This window comes from Lissotriton helveticus, chromosome 6, assembly GCF_964261635.1.
Source record: "Lissotriton helveticus chromosome 6, aLisHel1.1, whole genome shotgun sequence".
Classification (NCBI taxonomy): Eukaryota; Metazoa; Chordata; class Amphibia; order Caudata; family Salamandridae; genus Lissotriton; species Lissotriton helveticus.
This window is the reverse complement of record NC_136067.1, coordinates 1,840,778,316-1,840,803,163: the sequence shown is the minus strand read 5'-3', so window position 1 is coordinate 1,840,803,163 and position 24,848 is coordinate 1,840,778,316. Positions and strand designations below refer to the sequence as shown.

Sequence of the window (24,848 nt, the reverse complement as noted above, 5' to 3'; positions counted from 1 at the left end):
ACAGCCAGTGGCCCAGTACACGGTCATCCTGCCTATGTTTCTAAAATTGAAGGGAAAGAAGAAGGGTACTATTGATAATATTGAGTGGGAAATATTGGTATGCCCAAAATACATACCATAAATATCGAGGCCCAAAATATCACATAGGTAAGTGTGTATAAGAAAAGGTTTAATATACTTATCTCTGCTTATATGTACCTTGAAGCTAAATGTGAATATTTCAGTTAAGTAGGTGTGGAGTTAAAATAGGAAATCTATACTTGCCTTTCCAATGTTTAGTTTTCAATATTTAACATTTGCAATTCAACTCAATATATGCATTAGAATTACACACCATTCCTAGAGAGAAGACAGTCTAGTTACTACGTTAAGGAAAATTAAACTAATCTAACTCTGACACCCAAATGGATACCATTGCGTGATCCTTGGCACATCAGGTATTTCCTTATGTGTCAGACTCTGTACTAGCAGATTAAATACTGGCATCAAGTGTGTTGGACTTGGGCCTTCTGGCAGGGTCACCCCTGAACTTTTTGCCTTGAAATTATAGTGATTTCTGGTCTTTGCGCACTTTGACACTGTGGCGCAGTGTAAAGTGCGTGCTCTCCCGGAGTGCGTGTGTGAGATTGGCCTGCCCTCCCATAGGAATGCATGGGGAATGTCTGTGTCCCTGGTAGTTCCTGGTGCGTGAGGTGTGCATGGTCAAGTTTGGTATGTGTGAACTCGGGGGAGTGAATGCTGCGAGATGGTGTATGCAGCATGTATGTGTCTAGTAGGGAAGCGCCATTTCTAGACATGGCTGTACGTGTGCTGTGAGGGTGCTGGCGTGTGATTGGCTGGAGCTGGCTGGGATGCCAGGCTCCAGGAAGTCTGTGTGGGTCTGCCCCGGTGGTGAGTGGGAGATTAGCGTGATTGATGTGTGGGAGGAGTGTACCTGTGTCCTGGATGGGCTGGGTTTTCCCCACACAATGCTGGCTCCGCCCCCCTGTGGTGTGACTGATGACCCAAGCCCTGCCAGTGAATAGAATGGGTGGTTGGGCCATCAAGAGTGCTCCAGAACCAGCTGCGACTGGTTCTGCCCCCACCCTGCACCTAAAGACAAAGGGAAAAGGTGTATAAAAGAGGGGCTGTGACCCCATGAAAAGGCTCTTGTTTGCTGCTTGAATCTGCCAGGGGCGTGCTGCTGCTTGGGCTCAGGGATGGCTTGCCTCCCTGAGCCCTGCCCAGCCCTTGGCTTGCTGATGGACCCCTGAAGGACTTGCTGTTGCCCTAGCGCCTGGGAGCGCTTGTTCTTTGCCTCAAGCGCCTGGAAGTGCTTGATTTCCCCTGTAGCGCTTGGGAGCGCTGTATTCATTTGCCTAGCGCTTGGGAGCGCTTTTTGGACCTCAGCCGGTGTCAACCCGGCATGTGCCCGCTTAATTTGCCGACTTTTGAAGTCCTTTTGCGAGTGCCCACCTCGCCAGGGACCTGCCCGCCATCGCGAGAGCCCACCTCGCATCTGCGCTGCTGGATGACCGATTTAAAGTCACCGGAGCCCACCCGGTAGGGTTGCCGCTTTGTTTAATTATTTAAATCAAGAGGGTGCCCACCCCTCGTTTATGCCCCCAGTTTTCACCGCCGCGGCCCGAGCGCCGCAAAACAGGAAGTCAGGCACGACGGTGCCTGATGCGGGGCGGGACTTCCGGTTTCCCGGAGGAAGTCCCGCCCGCCGCCGCGCTGTGATTGGCCAGCGCTGCCACCGGGAAAAATGGAGGAAGAATGCCGGCCGAATCCCTGTGGCCCGGGGCTCCCAGGAGTGAGGGAGAGCCCCGGGGCCGCTCCGGAAAGCAAGGAGGGAAGCGGCAGGCGGGGCTCCGTGGCCGAGGAGAGCCCCGCAGCCCGAGAAGAGGAGCAGCGCGAAACCCGCCAGGAGCCCCCGCCAGAGTAGCCCGGTAAGTGAGAAGGGCTAGGGGAGGCTCCGTGTGGCAGGGTGTCACGGGCTGGAGCCCTGGGAGGCTCACGAGGGCATTCCTGAAGGGGTAGAGTGGCCCCAGAAGGCAGTGGGTCGCTCCCCCAGCGGACATTGTTTCCAAGTCCCCGGGCATGTTAGCAGAGCCGTGAGGGGCTCCAACGATGGCTTTGGGAGATGATTGAGCCCACGAGGCTCCCAGGGGGCATTATTGTATTTGTGGAGCCCCGAGGTACTAAGGGGCCACATGCTGATTTTCAGAGCCTAGAGGGCTCCAACGATGGGGACAGTTATTTCTAAGGAGCCAGAGCGCTCCCATGCACACCATTATTTCCAGAGCCAGATGGCTCCCAGGTGTGGCACATGTTGTTTCAGGGCTACTGAGAGCCCATGCCCCATTTAAATGATTCCCAGCTGCCCAGCAAGTAGTGGGCAGCTGCACCGTGTAGGTCTTTCTTCCTCCCTAGGGACATGTTCTGGACTTTAGGAGTGAGGCGCACTCCTTCATCCCTGGCCTTTCCCCAGCTGCGCAGCACTTAGTGCCAGCTGCAGCGTTTAGGCCCCCTGTTCTGTCCCTCAGCTGCCCAGCAAGTAGTGGGCAGCTGCTACGTTTAGGTCTTGGCGCAGTGGCGCAACCTGGACTTTGTGAGTTATACGCTAAAGGTTTAGATGCTGTTATGATCTATGTCCTATTGCTTTTGGGTGTTAGGAAATGTACAATGTGTAGTATGTTTTGCGCACCCTGTGTTCTGCACCTCTGAATGTGTTGTTGATACATTATGTGCCCTGTTCCTTACACCGCTGAACGTGTGTTGATGCGTCATGTGTTCCTTACACCGCTGAATGTAGGTTCTGCATCATGTGTTTTGTCCCCAGGTCTATGCCCCTACTTGTATTGTGATACTGAGGTGGTTGTTCTTGCTAGTGCAGGTGGTGCTAGTAAGGTCCTGGTTCCCTGCGTGACCTGTTCCTAGGGTGGTTAGGATTGCGTAGGGGGGACTTACCAGTTACCAGTGGGTACTGGTTTTGTGCTTTATGTCCTATTTTGTGTTACAGTGATCTTCTGTTATAAGTGATCCCAAGGGCTTGATACTAAGCTTGCCCCCTGACCAGAGTCCCAGGACCAGTGGACTCTATGGTGCCTTCCCTGCCAAATTGATGGAACTTGTCTGATCTCCCTGGGCCCCTGGGGCCTCGCTGAAGTGTGCCTCGCTCGTTCCCCTCGGCAGCTCGTGCCGGTAGCCCGTCCAAGCCTCGAGCGGCGCCGCTCTCCTCTGAGCCGCGCCGCTTCGCTGGGTCGCCCGCATCCTGCCTCCCCCTCCTCTTCTGAGCCGCACACATTGGTCGCCCCAGAGAAACGCTTGTACCGTGCCGGCAGCCCGTCCAAGCCCCGAGCAGCGCCGCTCTCCCCTGAGCCGCGCCGCTTCGCTGGGTCGCCCGCTCAAGCTTACTAAGGAGGTCACTCGCATTATCCCGTGCAACCAGGACGGAAGGTACTGTCTGATAGGCTATGTTCTAAGTTCTAGGCCTACAAGTATTGTATTGTTACTTCTAAAAGTGCTGATTCCTGACAGTGGTCCAGGTGGCCCTGTCTTGTAAATAATCCCTTGTAAATTCTGCCCGTGCCTCTGGCACATTGTAAAGTGTGTTTTATCTAATGTGTTTTGGTGTAATACAAAGGCTATTTTTATATAACCTTGTGTGGAGTTTCCTTTGTGGTGGGCCTTTGGTTGTTGTTGCTGGGGTGCGTGCGCAAATACTTAACTTACATCGCCTCCAAGTTTAGCCTTGCTGCTCGCGCCACGTTACCTAGAGGGTGAGTAGGGGTTATCTTGGCGTGTAACTCCCTTGCCCTGACTTGGGAGTGGTGGTCTCTGACTGACTTTGGCGAAAGCCCTGGCCAGCCAGGGATCCCATTTCCAACATTGGCGGCAAGCGGTGGGATAAGGATTTGTGTTTGCGTTGTACCTTAGTAGCAGCTGGCTGCACCACAAAACTCTGCATTTTAGATAAAAACATTTTGGGGATTATTGTATGGAGTTTGCTAAAATGTCATTTCTGTGGAAATGTGTTTCTTGTGCACTTTGAGTTAGGTGTCCCTAGCTCGGGAGGGTAGATCATCCCCCTAAGTGCAGTATGTTTTCTGGATTCACCATGAGGGTGGGATCCAGTGGTGGCAGCATAAGTGTGTTCAGTGCATGTGTCCCCCGTCCCTGCCCTGGAGTTATGGTACCTGTGTCACGTGTGGTCAGGTTGAGAAATCAGGGGTGGTAGAAACTGCCTTACCAGTCTGGGGAGGGGTGTGTGTGGATGAATGGTGTGTGGCACTGGATGTGTTTGTGAGTTCTCTGGATGGGGAGCTTGCTGAATGCTAGTTTTGCTCAGATATTTAAGTCCTGTGTGTTGAACTTTTCCCAAGAACGTCTGCAGACAGTGGAGCCTGCTTTTTGATTTCTGTGGTCTGTTGAGAGACAGAATTTTGGAGTTGGTAATGTTCTGGGAGTAGGGAGACATAGGGGATGGAGTGATTCCAAAAGGAGTGTCTGAGGTGTCTTCCAGCCCAGCGTGGTGGAAGAGGTTCAGTGTAGCCCAGCTAGGTCTCGGTGTAGGGGCTCACGTCCTGTCTCAAGAGGAGAAGGAGTGGGTGGGACTAAATGTCTCCAGGTGCCCGAAACCCAGTGTCAGGGCCTGGAATGTTTCTGAAGGGAACATCAGGTCGGGGGCCTAGGCTGTACCAATAGGTCATTTGAGGAGGATCTTCCAGAGTGTCTGGAGAACGTGGAACCTCTGTAACCAGGGTTCCAATAGTTCTGGTGTCTGGCAGTACCGCTCCAGTTGGGAGGGTGCAGAAGTCCAGATGGAGGGGTGCGAGGGGGATAGGTTCCCCAGTGGAAGAGCCAGTGGGTCAGGGGCCAGCCAGAAGGGTTGTGTCGCCAGGTAGTGACCATGGTGATGCCACTTCTGTCCTGAGTGTCAGGCAGACTTGTACACGACCCATTAGTTATGTGTCACCCTCAAGGAAGTCCTGGTGCGCCAGGCATCTGACCAAAGGGTACGTCCCTCGGTTGGGGAGCCAGTAGCCGGTGTTTCCGGATCTGGACGTCAGGGCAACTGTATGTAGTGTCCTGAAGTTACAAGAGGGAACTCCTGCCTGAAGAGAAGGAACCGGGTAAGCTGTATGGGGTATTGACCTGCAGTGGTTGCCTTGCTGCTGAAGGAGGAGAGAAAGTCTTAGATTTTTGTTTTCAACTTGTAGAAGTCCTGGTGCGCCAGGCATCTAACCAAAGGGTAGTGTCCCTAGGTTAGGGAGCCAGGTTCAGGTGTTGCCTGTCCTGGACGGCAGGGCGACTGTAGCCAGTGTCCTGGCCGGTTTGTCTTCTAGGGGTACCCCTGTGAACACAGGTGGGGCTCATCTTAAGTGAAGAGACCCTGTGTTTCCCAGAAGGGGTGGTACAGGCCTAGCAGGGATCTTTAGGGTTCTTGGCTGAGTGTTGTGGTACTACCCTGAGAGCAGGTGGGGCCTACCTTAAGTGGAGGGACCCTGTTCTACAGTGGGAGGGTGCAGAACTCTGGAAGGGGGTCAGAGGAAGTCTGACCCCTGTGCATCCGGTGAATTTGAATCCCAGGTGGTAGACCAGTTAAGGGAGCTGTGACTCTGTCATGACCAGCCTGGTGTCCTGTAGGCACCGCACTGAGCCGCGTCTGCCTTCGGCCGCGCAGTCTATGCCGCTCGCCGTCCCCGTCTCGACGCGGTCCGCGAGCCGCCGCCTGCGCCGCATCTGGCAACCAGCAAAGTGCAACGCCTTACTACACCGATCTTGTGCTGGTCTGACTGTGGTCACTGCTGCTGAGGAAGTCAGGTCCTAAACTGGTGGGAGAGTTGTGTTCTGGAGGGTGCTTCAGAAGTAGAGGTAGGGTGGGGCATTCTTGCCCGTGACCTCTGGTCAGCCTGAGGGTGCGGACCCTAGGTTGAAGGATCAGTGGTAGTTTGGAACTACACTGAGAAAGGGAGTGGAGAATGGCTAGTGCAGGCCAGGGGTTACTACCCCCCACTCTGTGGATTGGCAAGGACCAGTGGTATCTAGGTGGCCTAGGGCCTGGTCCTAGCCGTGGACAGCTAAGGAGTACCAGTGGGGTAGCCTAGTTGGGCCTGTGTTTTTTTTAAGGATGTGCTTGTCTTATGGATCAACTTGGCGTAGAACCGGAGGGTGTCCCTGCAGTGCGGGCCCGCGTCCGTGTTCTATCGCCCCAAGCAGGGAAGTCCATCACGGTGGTGATTGGCCTACCCTGCGTTTTGGCTGGAAGGGGGTCGTGTTGGACTTGGGCCTTCTGGCAGGGTCACCCCTGAACTTTTTGCCTTGAAATTATAGTGATTTCTGGTCTTTGCGCACTTTGACACTGTGGCGCAGTGTAAAGTGCGTGCTCTCCCGGAGTGCGTGTGTGAGATTGGCCTGCCCTCCCATAGGAATGCATGGGGAATGTCTGTGTCCCTGGTAGTTCCTGGTGCGTGAGGTGTGCATGGTCAAGTTTGGTATGTGTGAACTCGGGGGAGTGAATGCTGCGAGATGGTGTATGCAGCATGTATGTGTCTAGTAGGGAAGCGCCATTTCTAGACATGGCTGTACGTGTGCTGTGAGGGTGCTGGCGTGTGATTGGCTGGAGCTGGCTGGGATGCCAGGCTCCAGGAAGTCTGTGTGGGTCTGCCCCGGTGGTGAGTGGGAGATTAGCGTGATTGATGTGTGGGAGGAGTGTACCTGTGTCCTGGATGGGCTGGGTTTTCCCCACACAATGCTGGCTCCGCCCCCCTGTGGTGTGACTGATGACCCAAGCCCTGCCAGTGAATAGAATGGGTGGTTGGGCCATCAAGAGTGCTCCAGAACCAGCTGCGACTGGTTCTGCCCCCACCCTGCACCTAAAGACAAAGGGAAAAGGTGTATAAAAGAGGGGCTGTGACCCCATGAAAAGGCTCTTGTTTGCTGCTTGAATCTGCCAGGGGCGTGCTGCTGCTTGGGCTCAGGGATGGCTTGCCTCCCTGAGCCCTGCCCAGCCCTTGGCTTGCTGATGGACCCCTGAAGGACTTGCTGTTGCCCTAGCGCCTGGGAGCGCTTGTTCTTTGCCTCAAGCGCCTGGAAGTGCTTGATTTCCCCTGTAGCGCTTGGGAGCGCTGTATTCATTTGCCTAGCGCTTGGGAGCGCTTTTTGGACCTCAGCCGGTGTCAACCCGGCATGTGTCCGCTTAATTTGCCGACTTTTGAAGTCCTTTTGCGAGTGCCCACCTCGCCAGGGACCTGCCCGCCATCAAGAGAGCCCACCTCGCATCTGCGCTGCTGGATGACCGATTTAAAGTCACCGGAGCCCACCCGGTAGGGTTGCCGCTTTGTTTAATTATTTAAATCAAGAGGGTGCCCACCCCTCGTTTATGCCCCCAGTTTTCACCGCCGCGGCCCGAGCGCCGCAAAACAGGAAGTCAGGCACGACGGTGCCTGATGCGGGGCGGGACTTCCGGTTTCCCGGAGGAAGTCCCGCCCGCCGCCGCGCTGTGATTGGCCAGCGCTGCCACCGGGAAAAATGGAGGAAGAATGCAGGCCGAATCCCTGTGGCCCGGGGCTCCCAGGAGTGAGGGAGAGCCCCGGGGCCGCTCCGGAAAGCAAGGAGGGAAGCGGCAGGCGGGGCTCCGTGGCCGAGGAGAGCCCCGCAGCCCGAGAAGAGGAGCAGCGCGAAACCCGCCAGGAGCCCCCGCCAGAGTAGCCCGGTAAGTGAGAAGGGCTAGGGGAGGCTCCGTGTGGCAGGGTGTCACGGGCTGGAGCCCTGGGAGGCTCACGAGGGCATTCCTGAAGGGGTAGAGTGGCCCCAGAAGGCAGTGGGTCGCTCCCCCAGCGGACATTGTTTCCAAGTCCCCGGGCATGTTAGCAGAGCCGTGAGGGGCTCCAACGATGGCTTTGGGAGATGATTGAGCCCACGAGGCTCCCAGGGGGCATTATTGTATTTGTGGAGCCCCGAGGTACTAAGGGGCCACATGCTGATTTTCAGAGCCTAGAGGGCTCCAACGATGGGGACAGTTATTTCTAAGGAGCCAGAGCGCTCCCATGCACACCATTATTTCCAGAGCCAGATGGCTCCCAGGTGTGGCACATGTTGTTTCAGGGCTACTGAGAGCCCATGCCCCATTTAAATGATTCCCAGCTGCCCAGCAAGTAGTGGGCAGCTGCACCGTGTAGGTCTTTCTTCCTCCCTAGGGACATGTTCTGGACTTTAGGAGTGAGGCGCACTCCTTCATCCCTGGCCTTTCCCCAGCTGCGCAGCAATTAGTGCCAGCTGCAGCGTTTAGGCCCCCTGTTCTGTCCCTCAGCTGCCCAGCAAGTAGTGGGCAGCTGCTACGTTTAGGTCTTGGCGCAGTGGCGCAACCTGGACTTTGTGAGTTATACGCTAAAGGTTTAGATGCTGTTATGATCTATGTCCTATTGCTTTTGGGTGTTAGGAAATGTACAATGTGTAGTATGTTTTGCGCACCCTGTGTTCTGCACCTCTGAATGTGTTGTTGATACATTATGTGCCCTGTTCCTTACACCGCTGAACGTGTGTTGATGCGTCATGTGTTCCTTACACCGCTGAATGTAGGTTCTGCATCATGTGTTTTGTCCCCAGGTCTATGCCCCTACTTGTATTGTGATACTGAGGTGGTTGTTCTTGCTAGTGCAGGTGGTGCTAGTAAGGTCCTGGTTCCCTGCGTGACCTGTTCCTAGGGTGGTTAGGATTGCGTAGGGGGGACTTACCAGTTACCAGTGGGTACTGGTTTTGTGCTTTATGTCCTATTTTGTGTTACAGTGATCTTCTGTTATAAGTGATCCCAAGGGCTTGATACTAAGCTTGCCCCCTGACCAGAGTCCCAGGACCAGTGGACTCTATGGTGCCTTCCCTGCCAAATTGATGGAACTTGTCTGATCTCCCTGGGCCCCTGGGGCCTCGCTGAAGTGTGCCTCGCTCGTTCCCCTCGGCAGCTCGTGCCGGCAGCCCGTCCAAGCCTCGAGCGGCGCCGCTCTCCTCTGAGCCGCGCCGCTTCGCTGGGTCGCCCGCATCCTGCCTCCCCCTCCTCTTCTGAGCCGCACACATTGGTCGCCCCAGAGAAACGCTTGTACCGTGCCGGCAGCCCGTCCAAGCCCCGAGCAGCGCCGCTCTCCCCTGAGCCGCGCCGCTTCGCTGGGTCGCCCGCTCAAGCTTACTAAGGAGGTCACTCGCATTATCCCGTGCAACCAGGACGGAAGGTACTGTCTGATAGGCTATGTTCTAAGTTCTAGGCCTACAAGTATTGTATTGTTACTTCTAAAAGTGCTGATTCCTGACAGTGGTCCAGGTGGCCCTGTCTTGTAAATAATCCCTTGTAAATTCTGCCCGTGCCTCTGGCACATTGTAAAGTGTGTTTTATCTAATGTGTTTTGGTGTAATACAAAGGCTATTTTTATATAACCTTGTGTGGAGTTTCCTTTGTGGTGGGCCTTTGGTTGTTGTTGCTGGGGTGCGTGCGCAAATACTTAACTTACATCGCCTCCAAGTTTAGCCTTGCTGCTCGCGCCACGTTACCTAGAGGGTGAGTAGGGGTTATCTTGGCGTGTAACTCCCTTGCCCTGACTTGGGAGTGGTGGTCTCTGACTGACTTTGGCGAAAGCCCTGGCCAGCCAGGGATCCCATTTCCAACAAAGTGCCTTACTGGGAACATGAAGTAGGGCACTTTTCTAGTGAAAAATGCATTATTAGCAAAATCCTCAGTAGGTGTAATGCTAGGCAATGAGCAACAATTCATATATGAATAGACAATCGGGTAATTTGCATTCAGTGCTTTAAAATAGAAATGTAGCTATGTGCCCATGAATGCATTAATTCACAAATGAAATTATGGAGTAAGGGGCATATTTATCAAAGAGATGCGTCACCCTTGAATCACGCAATGGGGCGCAAGGGTGATGCAACTACTAAGTTAGATTTGTCAAGCCACGCAGGGCCACGTAAGAAGGTCTTGTGTGGCTTGACAAATGTAACTTAGTAGATGCTTGATAACTCTAGAGTAACGTGATACAGCTCAATTCATTGCGTTGTGTTCCGCTGCCCCAGGTAGTGGTTTCATGGGTGGTGCATGGGTGTTCTCACACATACACCCATGAATTTTGGTGCATTCCCAGATTTACCATTATTGGTAGACCAGGGAATGCATCGAAATGCCTCGCCTCCAGAGGTGTAACAAGGCGAAATATCTTTACTTCTCCTTGTGTTTTCCTCTATGTGTGCTGTATTCTGCAGCACACAGAGAAAGAGGAAAAGGCCTCAGAGGATTGTTTATATTTAGAAAGGTGGCCCGTCCTGCACAAAAACAATTCTGCCTACAACACAGGCTCCTTTGCACCATGGTGCAGGGGGGGCTGCGTTGGCGTTAAGCAGCAGTCTTTGCTAAATGTTAAATATGGTGCATTCCTGTCCTTTCCCTATTGCATAGCGCAGCAAGGTGGCTTGCTGTGTTGTGTGATTCCTTGATAAATGTGCCCTTTAGTCTCCAAAAGCATGGTAACACATGTTCAAGTCCCCATATGGATGGCTCTGTGCATGCGGCTGAATTATAATATTCCTGCAAACATGAAGCAGGATCCTGTAGCATACATTTTTCCATAATATTTTTCTGTTATTGGTATATTTTATCCCGTTCTGTGCTCCCGTCGGCCGTTGGTCGACGGGAGCACTACCTGGCAGGTGCTGCGAACGGCCAACGGCCGACGCAGCCCCACCCGTTTTTCGAACCTTCCGCACTGGCGTGGAACGTTCAAAGCAGCCAAGGTGTTAAAAACACTGGGAAAATGTTGTCCGCACAAGGCATGTTTCCACACATACTGCCGGCAAGGATGCTTTCTGGGTCTAGACACCTATGTTTGTCAGCTTGCTCCTTCCAACTCCTTCATCAGGACGCCTGGGGTGAAAGGGCCGAGTCTGGTTGCTGAAATCCTCAGATAAGGCCCTAACACTCCCCAAAAAGTCACAGCCTCATTGGGCATAGCCTTCTCTGCCCTAAGTGATTGAGCTTAACATGAACAGCAGCTTCGGCAGAATACGATCATCTTCTTGGCAATAAGGGCAAAGCGTGAGCGCTTAGTACATAGTAAGAATAGCAAAGATTGTGTGTAGCTTACAAGGTGAAAGGAATACTATTTTTCGCAAGAACGGAACGCCATGGTGAAGGAATAGTGCCCACTCCCTCACTATTGCCCCAGATATCCCTGGATCTGATTTGCAACATGGACTCAAAACCTTAAGAACATCCCTATAGATGCCTCCTTATTTTGTACTGTGCTCTTTTCAAGCATCACCATGACATAACTTGCATTCTGCACTCTCCTCGCAGCCCACTCTACCTAGCTGCCCCCTGTTCACTTCTGTGTACTCTCCATGCACTCTAACGTGACTGAAAAATGACAGGATAAAAGTACAAATAAAGAAATGTAATTGTAGCCGTCCTTGTTAGTGAAAGTCAGCTGAGGCCATAGAAAGCACAGCTGTACTCAAGAAGGAACACTCTCAGTGGGGTGTTAACGTGAGCAGGGACTACTGAAGAACACTCACCATAACTGATGAGCAGAAGCAAAAATGGAACACTTTTGAACAGGTTTTTCATTGACTGCTTGTAAGAGTAATCTTCAGGCGCATCCTGTAGGACCGCTTGAGCCTGGCTCGGAGGGACTTCAGGCTTTTCCTTGAACACTGCAAACAAAAAGACAAAAAGAAACAATAAAACAAGAGTTTTCAGACAGGCTAACAATCACCACTGTTCAGTGGCCTCCACGCCACCTTTACCATGTACCTTATGCTGCTATGGTCCCCGTCGCAGTAGGGTATGTCAGCTTTGAGTGGTGAAGGCCCTGCCATAATTGCTTGGCCTGCGAGGGCACAGATTCAATCGAAGCCTTTTATGTACTCCTCTCTGCACCCATTGACAGATGCATCAGACACTCCCCAGCCAGGCATTATCGACAAAGACTCTATGGCCTATCACAATGCTTGCTCTTGAGTAGCACCTATGTGCTCTCACTGCAGCAGTGTATGTCTGCTCTCTTTCCCTGGTGAGCCTGTGTGGGAAGATTGTGATTTACCACTATGACACTCATTTTACAGGTATGTTCTATGTTACAATCATATACAAGAACATACAGTGAAACCAGTGAAAGTGTTTGCACTTTTTGGAAAGCAGGTTTTCATCTGGAACAATCCATTCCAGCAGTGAAGTGAGACACATTACAAATGCCTCTTTCTTTTATCAGTGCACCTTACTTCTGCATCTCAATGTTAAACAGTGCTACAAGGAGAAATGCCAGTGCTGCCCTGCACAAACAAGCATACCACCCAAACAATATTGTGGAGTACACAAGTAAGTAAGCAGATTCGATTGTTTATACTTAACTAAAACCTTAACAATTTTACAGGGACAATAAAAATAGATTAACAAGAAAAAAATCAATATTGCCCCAGTTGGTAGCTGCATAAAATAAAGTCAGTAAATTCACAGTCAATCAATACATATGTCTAACAATCCCATGAGACATGATAGAAGGCTTGAGCATTGCATCTTTTCAAATCAAAAGTAAAATCATAAGACAAGAAATAGACTTTCAGTAAAATAAAACCCTATTCTGTGCAGTGGTTTCCTTAACACTGCATGCTGCGCACTAATCCAAGAGCCGGGGGAAAAGGCTTGAGGGTATATAGCTGTTGCCCACCAACCTAGACGGGAAAAGAATGAGCCAAATGCTAAAATATATGGTACAATGTCATAAGGCCATGTTGACTCTATCCGAGTTCGAGAAGTACAATTTACAATTTCAGAAGACCTGCCCAACCTGTCTCGCACTGGTTCCGATCACCCTGGAACGCAATGTATTGACCAGTTAATGGAATGCACTAGTGATTTCATGAGGCTACGAAGGCCTAAGGGATGCCGATCAAAGGACCTTATGAATCTTGCATGTGCTAATCCTGGCCAGCCTAAAACCGATAAGTGACTAGTGATAAGCAAGTTCCCTATGCTTAGGTGGCCAGGAAGATACCCATCAGAATCAAAATGTTCTTATGTGCTCGCAGAAGGCCTACCTTGCCTGGTCACCACTAGTCAAGGCTGTGATGGCGATTAAAGTGCATAATGCTATCTCATCGGCATCTCAAAGCCCGATGGATGTCAATTCTCACCTGTTTTTTTACGCAGGAGCGATGCGAAAAACGAGATGTAAGAACCCAACTTCCCCACACCACCACGACCACCCAACCATGTCAAAGTGTGTTCCCTGAATAGTTTTTCTCCCTGGGACTTAACTTAAAGGAATAAAAAGCAAGAGGGTCTAAAACCCCTGATTCTCTGTCTCTTAGGGACACAATTCCCCCAGTTGCCACTTGAGAGGCATCAGCTTCAACCATGAAGGGTCGTGAAGGATCTGGGTGTCTTAATATGGGAGCCCGGGTGAATGCTTGCTTTAAATTTTGAAATGCTTGTTCTGCCTCATGGTCCACTGAAAGGAAAACCCCTTACGTAGTAGCTTAGTGATTAGAGATGCCAAGGCTGAAAAGTTGTCAATAAATCGTCTGTAGAACTTAGCAAAACCTAAAACACTTTTAACTTCCTTTACCGATTTAGGTGACTGCCAACGGGTTATGGCTGATACTTTCTGTGGCTCCATGCTCACCCCTCAGGAGGATAATAGGAGGCCTTTGATGTGTGCAACTCACATTTCTCTAGCTTTGAATACAAATTATTGTCTCTCAGTTTCTCTAGGACAGACCTGAGATGTTTTATATGCTCCACCACAGATGAGGGATAGATCAAGATATCATCAATTTAAGCAATAGCGCATACACCCAACAGTTCTCTCAATGGTTCGTTAATAAAAAAAAATTGGAAAGCCGCAGGGGCATTACAAAGGCCAAAGGGCATAACCAGATATTCCTAAAGCTCAAACTTTGTGCAGAAAATGGGCTTCCATTCATCGCCTTCTTGTATCCTCACAAATAATATGCTCCTCGAAGACAAGCTTAGTGAAGATCTTTGCGTCTTAGACAGGGCGAGAAATTATTGGCTTATGGGTATTGGGTATCTGTTTTTTTTGTGGTAATACCGTTGAGTGATCTATATTCTATGCAACACCTTAAATGCCAGTCTCATTCAGGGATAAAAAAGAGAAGTGGAAGCGGTGGAGGGATAAAAAAAGGAGGGGAAGCAGGGGAGCAAGAAGGTCTGCTAAACCCAATTCTCAAAATTTCATCCAGGTATTCCCTCAAGTAAATACTTTCTTTCTCTGACAATGCATAAATTCTACTGCAAGGAATTTGTGCTCCAGTGTTCAAATTAACGCCACAATCATATGGTCTTTGAGGCGGAAGAAAAGATGCCTTTTTAATCAAACGTTTCCGCTAAAGCCTGATAACAAGAGGGCAATACAGGCACCACAGGTTGTGATTACTGCTACTCGTTTCTGGTTGACTTTTCTCCAAATACAATGGGTGGTACAAAAAACAGAATGAAAAGACAGAGAGTGACTACTCCGATCAATATTAGGGCTGTGTTTAACCAACCATGGAATATCCAAAATGGCTTGAAATTGAGGTGATTGTATTGTATCAAAACTCACAGCTTCTAGGTGAGGGTCATGTTTGGCGAGGATCAGGTCTCCAGTGGCATGTGTTATAGAACCAAATTTTAAATCACTGCCGTGAATGGTTTTCATTTAATCTGCATAGGTTTTAGTCAAGAAAGGAATGTTCATTAGTTTGGCCCAGTGGATGTCCATGAAATTCCCTGTAGCTCCTGAGTATCATAATCTGGACATCCGTTGACCATTCACCCAACATGACACGAGAAGCCACAAAAAGGTGGTGTTGAGTAAGCAAGGGACTCTCCTGTGTTGCGATTTGTGAGACCATTAACCCAGAACTACCCATATTCCTTGTCCCCACAGGTTTCAGGCTTAGTCGTTTCCCAACTCATTTCATCGCTCGGGTTTCACAGGACGATCACTGAAAAAAATTCCTTGCTTCCCAAAGTATAGACATAACTTTTTGTCACTGCCGCTCTTCTTCATTTAGATGACTACTTATGCTGTCTATCTGCATAGGCTCTGGTTCTTCAATGGGTTTCTCAACATCTGCCTGTTTCTCTTTGAACATCAAAAGTCTGTTGTCTGTGCATCCTCTTTCCCTGAGTCTTTGACTTAACGGTGATCTAATTTGACTACTAGGTCAATCAGAGCACCACATGACTATGACTCTAGAGGATCTACCACTTGAGATAACATATCCTTTAACTCCCTCTGAAAAAGAGGGCACTGCGTTTGGCCTCAGGCCACTCTGCGTCTGCCACTGGTCTATTAAAACTAGATGTGTATGTCATTAAATCTTTAGTAACCTGTCTGGGTTTCAGTAGCTGTGTATCAACAGACTGCTTAAAAGAATGTCTATCGAATAGTCTTCGCAACTCATCCTTGAAGGCTGTATATTCATACAGCATTGGGTCGTTACTTTCTACCAAATTTATTGACCATGTGGCAGCAGTGCCACCTAAATAGGATAACATGAATGGTACTTCGGCCTATTTTGTAGGAAAATCTACAGCCTTCCAAATGAAATGCAACTGGCACTGATTAATAAAGGAGGCAAATTTTGTGGAATCCCTGTAAATCGTTCAGGAGGGGGTTAGGGGATAACCGGAGGAGTGGTGAATTGGATAACTGGAGGACTTACCCCCCCCAGAAGCGGAGTCCATAGAGAGCAGGTTTTCTGTTGCCTCAGTAGTAGCCCCTTTAGCAGTATTAGGAACAGTACTCTGATAAAAAGTATCTACCCTAAGTGTAGGGGATTGCTCCTCTTTTTGTAGGTTCCCTATCATATGAGCCAGGTCTGCAAGGGTTATCTGATGTTTTCCACATCGCTCAGGCGAAAAGTAAACGTGGGCTTTGCATTCTGTCAATTCTCAATTGTACACAATATACGGAAACAAAAACAAGAGGACATCTGTATTTGGAAGGCACCACAATATAGAGAATTCTTACAGATGGAGAGGTGTGGCGCAGCGGCTGACTTCGGAACACGGGGCTCACGGTTCGATTCCCGGCCCTGATGGCAGTTCGGCTCAGCATAATGTGACTCACTTAGTCTCCCCGACGGCCCCCAGCGCTTTGAAACCTTAAGGGGTGATGTGTTCGCACTTTACAAATATGGATTATTATTATTATTAATTTATATAGAAGCTAGAATAATGTACTGCAGCATGACCCGGAAGACAAAGGTGAGTGGAAGCAGGACAAAAGGCCCACACATGGCAGCTGGAGCGCGAAGCGTCCTTCCGCATGCATTGTCTGTGATTATTCTGGCGCTCCACCTCCCCCTCTGAATACGCAGCCAGGAGTGGAGGGCGCCCAACAGTGGTAAGGTGCTCAGGGTCATTTCAGTTACCAGAAAAAGGACTTAATGGAGGCTGTTCTAGGACTTATGTGGGTGGAGACAGACAGGCTGCCACATTAGGTGCCTGGGGTCAAGTTCAATAACTTAAGAGCTTCCCAGAGGAATTTCACACACCTAATTGAGAGCTGTGCGTCACTCCACTCAGACATGCAGAGATTGATTTGTTCCATTGAAAAATGTATGCCCCCAGGCCACTTATAAGTTCTTTCGCCTGGAGCTCCAGAAATTTGTGTATCAAAATGGAGATTCCTCCATAGGAATGGCACCCTTTAACAGAGGGTTCGGCTGCTGTAAAGAATTCATAGACGTCCTGCCATGTTGTCGCGGCCAGTTGCCGAGACAACCTATGTCTTTCTTACTGATTTCCTCCATCACCTCGGTGTTGGCCAAGAGATTGTTTAGACCTCGGATATTTCAGGAACAAAACTGCAGTTTTCCGTCGTAAGTGGAGGGAGGGATGGATGTTGTTGGAAATAATGTTTCGTTGCTTCACATGGTAGTTTGCTGGCTTTCAATAGGGAGTGCACAAGGGTAAACCCAAGTACAGACCAAATTAATATAAGTATATCAAGAACGTAAATGTCTGCACCATTTGTTTCTACTTGATGTCAAGAATTTGTGGTAGGAAGCCCTGTATTATATAAACTGGATTATGTCAACTCTGTGAACACTGGCAAAGCAATCACATCCGAGTTGTACAAAATGCCACCAATATATTACTGTGGATTAGAACACTGGAATGTTGAGAAATCCACTGAAGGCAATGAGCCTCGGCTAGGAGCTTTAATGCTGGAGCGGACCTTTAATGGCTTATACAGGCCAATGTGCTGGGCTATAAAGCTATAATATGGATAATTCAATTAGTATCTAGCTTCCGGAGATAAATGTTGTGGATGCTGATACAAGTCAAAAAGAAACTGGAGCTGCTTTACTTAATGTTTAGGGGCCTTCGTGTCCACACCTGTCTATCTTTGAGAAACATGACATCATTCCAGTCCAAGCGCTCACCGTGGTCAGCAGATCTAAACCTTATGTCCTCAAATCTAGTTTAGTTGAAGGTGAGATAGGCTTGTTAAATGTACAATATTGCTATTGGATTTCCAGTCCCAGAAGGTTTGCAAGCAGCTGCGGTCCGTGCAGGTAATAGTGGTGGGCAGTGGGACCTTTTCCGACTGCTGAGGAAAATGTAATTATTTATTTAATTTTCCCTCTGCATCGTCCGTCGGAATCCCCACCACCCGGCCCCACTGCTGTTACCTGTATGGACTGCAGCTGTTTGCAAGCTTCCTTCTTTGTGACCTATTGCCAAGTACTAGAAGCAATATGTTTAGAGCAGAGCTTTAAATAAATAAATAATAAATAACCTATTAAAAAAACAGTGCGATTCAGAGCTAAATGCCTGGTATGCATGGTCGTATGCAGTAGATTTAGGTGGGACAGACGATGGCACTTCACCTCGAGTTTATAGGGCATGGTGATGTAATGTGTCGGTTATGTCACGTGTGAGGCGATGAGCACCCCCTGGTGGGTGGGGTTGAGTTAAGGTCTGCGCAGCTTATCGCAACTGGAAATTTCAGTTTAGTTTTGGTTGCAACAATAACACCGCTTGAACCGTGGGACTTAGGAGTTTTTTTAAAACAACTATTCGTTTTAGAAGAGCAAAGAAAACAATTACTTAGCTTTAGCAAAGTTTTTTCAGAGACTATTTATTATGATATACCATACACAGCTGCTGTCCCACCCAGAAAAAGCTGCACATAGAATATAACAGAAACAGTAATGTGTCAGAAGCCACCTTTATAGCAGATCATTAATGCACAGTTGTGGCCAAGCAGTGTTGGCCCTCTGCCCATCCAAACCAGAGCAGCCATACTCTGCCCAGTACAGCTGTCCACAGCTCTCTCGAAGCGCAGCCTCTGGCCAAGAACACGTACACTGTGGATTTTCTTTTTTTCCCAAGATTTGTCAGTCTGATAAATCAATGACCCTGTACATTTGATGACAGAGGGAGCTGTGAATCCTGCAACAAAGACAGGGTTTGTATTAATTTTGGGAGTGGAATGGGAGCAAGATTTGCCCATCTAGGACCCCCACATCCTCCATGGGTGAGGGGATATTTCCCACTACTGACCCTTCTGTTTTCACAAAAACCCGTAGCATTTTCACCACAAACTGTGTTTCTCTCAGGAGATAAATCATACAGGTGCCACTTTTTCTCCTTGCTTGTAATGCTGATGAAGTTTGCCTTTACCCTCTCTGACCATGTCAAGAAAATGGTATGGTCAGGGAGGGAATCCTTCATTATTTTATGCCTGGATTATGGCAATTACCTTTATATGTGTCTTCCTTACTAATCGTCCCAAGTTCCACACTGATCACCTACTTATTGTTCAAAATGCTGCATCGGGTGCCATTTTTAAGTTCAAAAGACCTGATCACACAGTGGGTGAACGCCGGACACCGATGTGGTCACGATTGACGTTGGCAGTGACTGTGAGAGCCAGTGAGAAAGTGAACTCGCACACACTCACATGTGCAGAAGGGTATAGGTATGCCCATGTGGGGCAATATCCCGGAATACATATAAAATAGACAAGTACTGGTGCAGGGTGTAGTGATTGACCCACGCCCTGAAGAAATTGCTGTGAGTTTTCCCCTGGCAATGAAACATGTCAGCTTTTAAATGAGCAGACACACAGCATTGAATAAAATTAAACAGCCAGTGTGATCTAGCTCGTTTTTAACTGGGATGGCGGTGTTACAGTCTGGACCCCGCTGTCCCAATTTTTGGGTTCACTCTGCCGCACATTGAGACAAACTGTCTGGTGCACAGGCAGCACTTGACTTCACACCTAGCACCTTGTCCACTGTTCTTTCTTTTTCTTCACTCTATCACAGTTTTGATACAGGTTGGTGGTCGCAGATGATGAGAACCTGAGGATGCAGGCGAGTAGCTTCCTGATCACTCCCATGGTGTTACTTCCGTGAGGCACCGCCAACCCCCTTCCACACTTTTTATTCCTACATTTTCTTTCGCTCACACGAGCTTGGTTGTATCACATGAGGGGATGGGTTTGCCACAGGAAGTAGGGCCAACTTTCCAATGACAAACAATCAATGCTTCCTTTAAAACTGCTCTAACTCACTGTGCCACACAGAAAACACTGGAGTCGAAAGTAGCAGTAGAAATGCGTTACTTACCTGTAACTGCAGTTATCCAGTATTGGTGTCTTTCATAGATTCACATGCCTGGATCATTCCCCGTCGTCGAGATGGGAGTCCCCGGTACATAGAAAAGTAATGTCCTATAGACATACATAGAGAAAAGTAGGCCTAAGGGCCTTGCCTTAGTAGCCTATCTATGTCCTTTTGTAAAAAGGACTAAACTCCTGAAGGTAGCCAATCAGCTACCACCTCCCTCTAGAACCTTCCTGCCAGGAGCCTCAGTCTCTCAGATTTTCGTACGCACCAAGCTAGGTAGACGTAATATATGTTATAGAGGGAGAGATGAGACCTTCCTGGGGAGGCGGGAGGGTTGCACGTGAATCTATGAAAGACACCAATACTGGATAACTGCAGTTACAGGTAAGTAACGCATTTCTTATCCAGTATTATGGGTGTCTTTCATAGATTCACATGCCTGAATCAGAGTAGCAAGCAATACATTATGCACATTTGTGGTGGAACATTATGAGCAGTCTGAGATAATACATATCATGTGACTAGTAACCATCAACAAGTACAAAGAATAAAGTAAATAAATGTGCATACCAGTACAGGATGGTGGGAAGGAGGAAGGCTCATCTTACTGGAATAGATGGCGAAGTACAGCCTGGCCCACAGCTGCATCCTGCATCAGTTCCGTATCCAGGCAGTAGTGCCCGGTAAATGTGTGCGGCGATTTCCAGGTCGCTGCCCTGCAAATGTCCAGAATCGGCACTCCAGCGAATAGTGCCGCCGACGTGGACACAGCTCTTGTGGAATGCGCTCGGACTTTGGAGTGTAATGGACGTCCGGTTTTGTCATGGCAAAAAGCAATTGCAGAGGATATCCATCGTGAAATGCTTTGTTTGGAAAGTGGCATGCCTTTTCTAGGTCTGCTGAAAGCGATGAAAAGCTGATTCGTTTTTCTGGAATGTTTTGTTTTGTCTAGGTAAAATTTAAGACATCTTTTTAGGTCCAAAGAGTGAAGGGATCTTTCAGCTGCAGTACTGGGATTTGGGAAGAATGAGCGAAGTACGAGTGGTTCATTTAAATGGAAGTCCGAGGGGACTTTAGGAATGAAGCGAGGATTAGTTCTTAAAATCACTCTGTCTTCTCTGAACTGCATGAAAGGATCTTGTATGGAAAGAGCTTGTAACTCACTGACCCGTCTCGCTGAGGTCAAAGCCAAAAGAAGTGCTGTTTTCCATGAAATGTATTTGATATCAGCCCTATGGATGGGCTCAAACGGGTGTTTCATCAATTGGTTGAGTACCACATTACGGTGCCATGATGGTGGAACTCTTCGTGGTCGTGGAAATGATCTATAGAGCTTTTTAAGGAATTGCTTTATTAATCTGTTGGTCCATAGATAGGGTCCTTTTGAAGTACTTGTAAAGCGGGAGATTGCTGCCAGATGAACTCTGATAGAGGAATGGGCAAGTCCCGATTGTGCCAGATGTAATAAATATGGTAGTAACTGCTCCGGAGTGATCCTTAAGGGATGGAGATTGTTGTCCTTACACCAAACACAAAAGCGTTTCCATTTCAAGGAATACGTTTTGTTTGTGCTAACTGCTCTTGCCTTAGCTAGGACTTCCTTGCACTCCTGCGGGATGTTTAGTTGGTAGAACTCTCGGTACTCAGGAGCCATGCCGATAATCTGAGAGATTTCAGATTCGGGTGGAGTACTTGGCCTTTGGACATCGAGAGTAGAGAGGGATGTTGATCCAGATGGATTGATGGTCGGACTGAGAGGCGACGGAGGTCCGTGAACCAATGCTGTCTCGGCCAGTATGGGGCAATGAGACTCAAGGTGCAGTGCTCCGTTTTCATTTTCCGAATGACTCTTGTTATCAGGGGAAATGGCGGAAATGCGTACGCAAACACGTTGCGCCATGCGATGGAAAATGCATTTCCTAGTGACCGCGGTTGGGGATGCCAGCTTGCGAAGTTGTGGCATTTGGCATTCTCCCTGGTGGCAAAGAGGTCTATTTGCGGTCTCCCCCCCCTTCCGAGAAGATGTCGTTTAGCACTTTTTGGTTGAGTTCCCATTCGTGGGACAGAGACCTCTGTCTGCTTAGAGCGTCCGCTATGACGTTGTCCTTGCCTGGGACATACTCTGCTGTTAGTTTGATGTTGTTGTGTACTAGCCAGTTCCAATTTTTTTGCGATTGCGAGATAGTGTCAGCGAGCGTGTCCCTCCCTGCTTGTTCAAGTAGTGCATTGTTGTCGTGTTGTCCGTTCTTACAAGCACTGCTGAGTTTTTGATGCGAGGGAGGAATGCTTGGAGGGATTGGAGAACTGCCCTCAGTTCTAGGAGGTTGATATGTAGTTTCCTTTCTTGTTCTGTCCACTTGCCACTGATTTGCAATTCTTGAAGGACTGCACCCCATCCTTCTAGAGAAGCATCTGTAGTTGTGACATGTGGAGTTGCAGGCATCAAGAACGTTAGACCTTTCGATAGGTTCTTGTCTGTTCTCCACCAAAGTAAGGTCTTGGTTATTTGTCGAGTAATGATGATGTGATCCTCGAAAGAACCTGTACATTGAGTCCACTGCTTGGTCAAGGCCTCCTGGAGGGGGCGCATTCTGAGCCGACAGTGAGAAATGAGTAGTATGCAAGAAGACATCATCCCTTGTAGGGACTTGAAAGTACGGACTTTGATGGTGTTCCGTGAAGACACTGCGGTGGCCAGAGAGATCAGTTTGTGTTTCCTTTCCCGAGATGGGAATGCTTTGGAAGAGGTCGTATTTAGAGTTGCCCCCAGGAATGTTATAACTTTGGAGGGCTGTAAGGTTGATTTCTCGTAGTTGAGGGTCAGACCTAGGCGCTTGAAAATAGTGAGACAGGCATTGAAAGACATTTGTGCGTCTGTCATAGATGGTGCCTTCACCATCAGTCGTCCAGGTAGGGGAAGACCTGATGTCCTTGCTGACGTAGGAAAGCTGCCACAGGAGCGAGGCACTTTGTGAAAATGCGAGGCGCTGATTTGAGGCCGAATGGGAGGACACAGAATTGGTAGTGTTGACCTGCTACTGCGAATCTTAGGAATTTTTTGTGGCACCTGTGTATCGGGATATGGTAATATGCGTCTTGCAGGTCTAAGGACGTCATAAAGTCTCCTTCCTCTAGAGATCCCAAGATTTCCTGGATGTTCACCATTCGAAACGATTGGCTTTTCAAGAATGTATTGAGTGCCCTGAGATCTAGTATGGGCCTCCATTTCTTCTTCTTCTGTTGTATGAGAAAGAAGCGGGAATAAAATCCCTTCCCTTTTTGAGCTGATGGAACACGCTCTATTGCTCCTTTTTTTTTTTTTTTTTTTTTTTTTTTTTTAAAAACCTTTATTTGAGTATGCAATAAAATACAAGGATGGGCCTACAACCACACGGGCCAGCCGCTAAAGAGGAGAAAATACACAATATACACTTCCGTAGCGGTAACGATCAATCGTCAATGCAATACTCCATATAATAGACAGAACAAAAACAGATTTTGTTTTATAAAAAAGAACAGACACACAAAAAGGCGAAAGTGTATTACTGAAGGTCAGCCCAAAGGACGGGAGGGAACAGCAACAAAAATGGAATCAAAGCTATAAGCTCCAAAGAGCCCGGATGGGGTGGGGGGGACGGGGCACGACGGAGAAAAAGAAGGGGGGGGGGGGGAGCCGGAAAACCAGCACAACCCCTATATGCAAGGTTCCAAGAACGCTCGCCTAAGGAGACCGGGAAAGCTCAATGTCATCCACAAGGGGAGGAGTACAGATGGCACCACGATATTCATTCCATTGACCCCACACCCTAGTCCATGCCCTGGGTCTGCCCCTAGCCACGTAGACAGTCTTCTCACGGAACATAGACCAATCCATGTCGTCTTCCCATTTCGATAGTCAGGGGGCTTGGAGGCCCCCCAAAGTTGAGCAATATCTCGCTTCGCAACCATATAACCCAGGGTGGCCCACCTAGTCTGGGCCACCGAGCAGTCAGTGGGCTCCCAAACATTCAAAAGACAACGACGAGGTTCCGGACACAAGGACACCCCTGTCACCACAGCCATAACCTCAAGCACAGCCGTCCAGTAAGCAACCACCATCGGGCATTCCCAAAGAATATGTAGGAAAGTCGCACTCAAACCACATCCACGCTTACACAACCCATCGGAAGAAAAACCCATCACAAGCAAACGAGGTCCCGTAACATACACCCGATGAAGGATCTTCAATTGGACCAAACTGAGACGAGCCGGGATAGCCACCTCTTTAGGAGAAGAGAGGGCCGACTGCCAATCCTCGTCATCAAGCTCCAAACCATCACGAACCCATGCCTCCCGGAGTCGAACCAACAGATCAGTCCGATTATTAATCAGTTTCTTGTAAATCAGGGAGATAGTGCTGTCAGGAAGATGTCCGTCAAGGACACGGTCTTCAAGGGGGGAAGAATCAGGCGGAATCTCACCAGGAGCAAATACAGCGGTCAAGGCGTGCCTAACCTGTAGGTATCGAAAGAATTCCCGACCACTCAAGCCATATTCAGCCTGGAGGGCCTGAAAGGTTCGCACAGAGCCCTTGGAATACACATCTCCCACTTTAGAAATTCCAATCATGTCCCAGCGATCGAAACCCTTGGTAGACCAAAGACCGCCCAGACGTTCGGAAGCATAAAGCGGCGTGGCTAACGTCAAGCGATCCTCCCAGCCCAGGCTCCGAGTCGCGGCCCGCCACACCGCCAAAGCAATCGACGTAGGACCCACAAGATGGCGCCCAGCAGGGCGAGAGTAAAGCACTCTGTTAAAGTCACCTCCCGGAAGCTGAAGCCTATCCATCTCAAACGCCGGATTACTACCCGGCGAGAACATGATGTGGTTGATAGCGGACAAGTGTGAGGCCCAATAATACCTCTTAATATCGGGGAGTGCAATGCCACCGTCATACCAAGGAATGGAAAGCTTAGCAAGAGCAATACGCGGGCGTCCATCCCAGACAAGTTGTCTCTGAAGGGTCTCAATCTCCCGAAAATAGGACTGAGGGACAGGATCATAATAATTCTGGAGAGCGTAAAGAAACCTCGGTAACGACATCATCTTAAACAGGGCTGCCCGACCAAGGGGAGACAAGGGAAGCCTGCGCCAACGAGCAACGTCCAAACGCAGTCGAAGCAACGGAGGAAGGAGATTACGATCAAAGCGAAGAGACGAGTCCAGAGTAACGAAAACTCCCA

General features: G+C 49.1%; 1 protein-coding gene across 1 annotated transcript in view; it reads right to left on the bottom strand.

The window, feature by feature from the left end:
* The window catches only part of FLVCR1 (FLVCR choline and heme transporter 1), a 168,412-nt gene that overhangs the window by 64,960 nt on the left and 78,604 nt on the right, over positions 1–24,848 (bottom strand). The window contains exon 4 of the mRNA XM_078649757.1: positions 11,548–11,685. Within this exon, the coding sequence (XP_078505883.1) occupies positions 11,548–11,685 (138 nt within the window). The remainder of the gene's footprint in view (positions 1–11,547; positions 11,686–24,848) is intronic.